This window comes from Rhinoderma darwinii, chromosome 3 (assembly GCF_050947455.1).
Source record: "Rhinoderma darwinii isolate aRhiDar2 chromosome 3, aRhiDar2.hap1, whole genome shotgun sequence".
In the NCBI taxonomy this organism is placed as follows: Eukaryota; Metazoa; Chordata; class Amphibia; order Anura; family Rhinodermatidae; genus Rhinoderma; species Rhinoderma darwinii.
Window position 1 is genome coordinate 422,905,305 of NC_134689.1, and position 1,500 is coordinate 422,906,804.

At 37.5% G+C, this 1,500-nt stretch overlaps 1 protein-coding gene across 1 annotated transcript; it reads right to left on the bottom strand.

The window, feature by feature from the left end:
• Nucleotides 1–273: 273 nt before the first annotated feature.
• LOC142748466 (olfactory receptor 11H6-like) lies at nucleotides 274–1,206 on the bottom strand (the record flags this gene model as incomplete). Its single annotated transcript, XM_075855559.1, has 1 exon — nucleotides 274–1,206. A coding segment is annotated over one exon (933 nt), but the record flags the coding sequence as incomplete, so codon positions are not given.
• Nucleotides 1,207–1,500: the final 294 nt, after the last annotated feature.

Consider the following 1,500-nt stretch of genomic DNA (forward strand, 5'->3'; position numbering starts at 1 on the left):
GGATATATTGAAACGCTAATTGCGAACCAGACCTTCTCGCCCAACATCAGTGTAAGAAATCTCACATGATCTTTTGGCGAATGGGCACAAATTTCCTCAGAAACGCACCATAATCTTGTGGAAAGTCTTCCCGGAAGAGTGGAGGTTGTTATAGCCGTAAACTCCATATTAACACCCATGCTTTTCATAGGATGTACAACAAGCTCATATAGGTGTGATGGTCAGGTGTCCACATACCTTTGGCCATATAGTGTATATAATATTAGGAATAATTTACCAGATCACACGCATATGAAGTATTTGCTTTACAGCTTTCCTAATGTCTTTATTCCGTAGACTATATATAATGGGGTTTATGAAAGGAGTAAACACGGTGTAGAGCAGGGATAGGATCTTACTCATAGTGGCTGTTTGTCCTTTTGTTGGGACAACATAAACACTGAACATAGTCCAGTAAAATATGGAGACCACAATGAGGTGGGAGCTACAGGTGGAGAAGGCTTTCTGTCTACCGGTACTGGACGGAATCCTTAGGATAGCTAAAACAATATAAGTATAAGAAAATACAATGATTGTGGTTGGAATTATTACAATGGGAATGCTCTGTAAATAAACTTCCAGCTGAATAATGGAGGTATCGGAACAGGCGAGTTCTAATAAAGGAACAAGATCACAGAAGAAATGGTCAATGATATTTGGTCCACAGAAACTTAGCTCTGATATTGTTACGATGTAAATCAAAATAATGACAAATCCAAACAACCAAGAGATGGCAACCAATATCACACAATGTCCCCTTGTCATGATAGATGTGTAACGGAGGGGGTTACAGATGGCCACATATCTGTCATAAGACATCACTGTGAGGAGAAGACATTCAAATGATTCTGAGGAACCAAAAAAATAAAACTGAGTCAAACAGTTAATAAAAGTAACGGTCCCCCCATTACTCAGTATAATATGGAGCATGTAGGGGACAATATCTGAGGTCAACAAGATGTCACTGATGGACAGTTGTGAGATAAAGAAGTACATTGGGGTGTGGAGGTTCTTGCTGATGGACACCAGAGTGATGATCAGGAGGTTCCCACATATTGTCCCACAGTAAATCACAAGGAGAAGACAGTAAAGTAAAATTTGTAAATCTTGACTGACTTGAAAAGCTAAGAGGAAAAACTCAGTGACCACCGTCAGATTGTTCTCCTGTGTGTAGAACAGATAGTTATCATGTCATAAACAAAAACATAAACTATTTTATCATAACCTACAAGAGCGAGAATGTTCTAGACAGTAACATGTTATATCGTATAGACTATACACAATCGGTGACAGTTCTAAATAATATTTCTAAGGTCCTACTAAATACTATTTATCATAAATGATCGATCACATATGTGCATCATTATTCTCACCGACATCCCATACTTAATTTTTTTTAAATAGATGACATGACACAATCAGATTATAACGCTTAATTGCATCATAGAATTCTAGAATTTA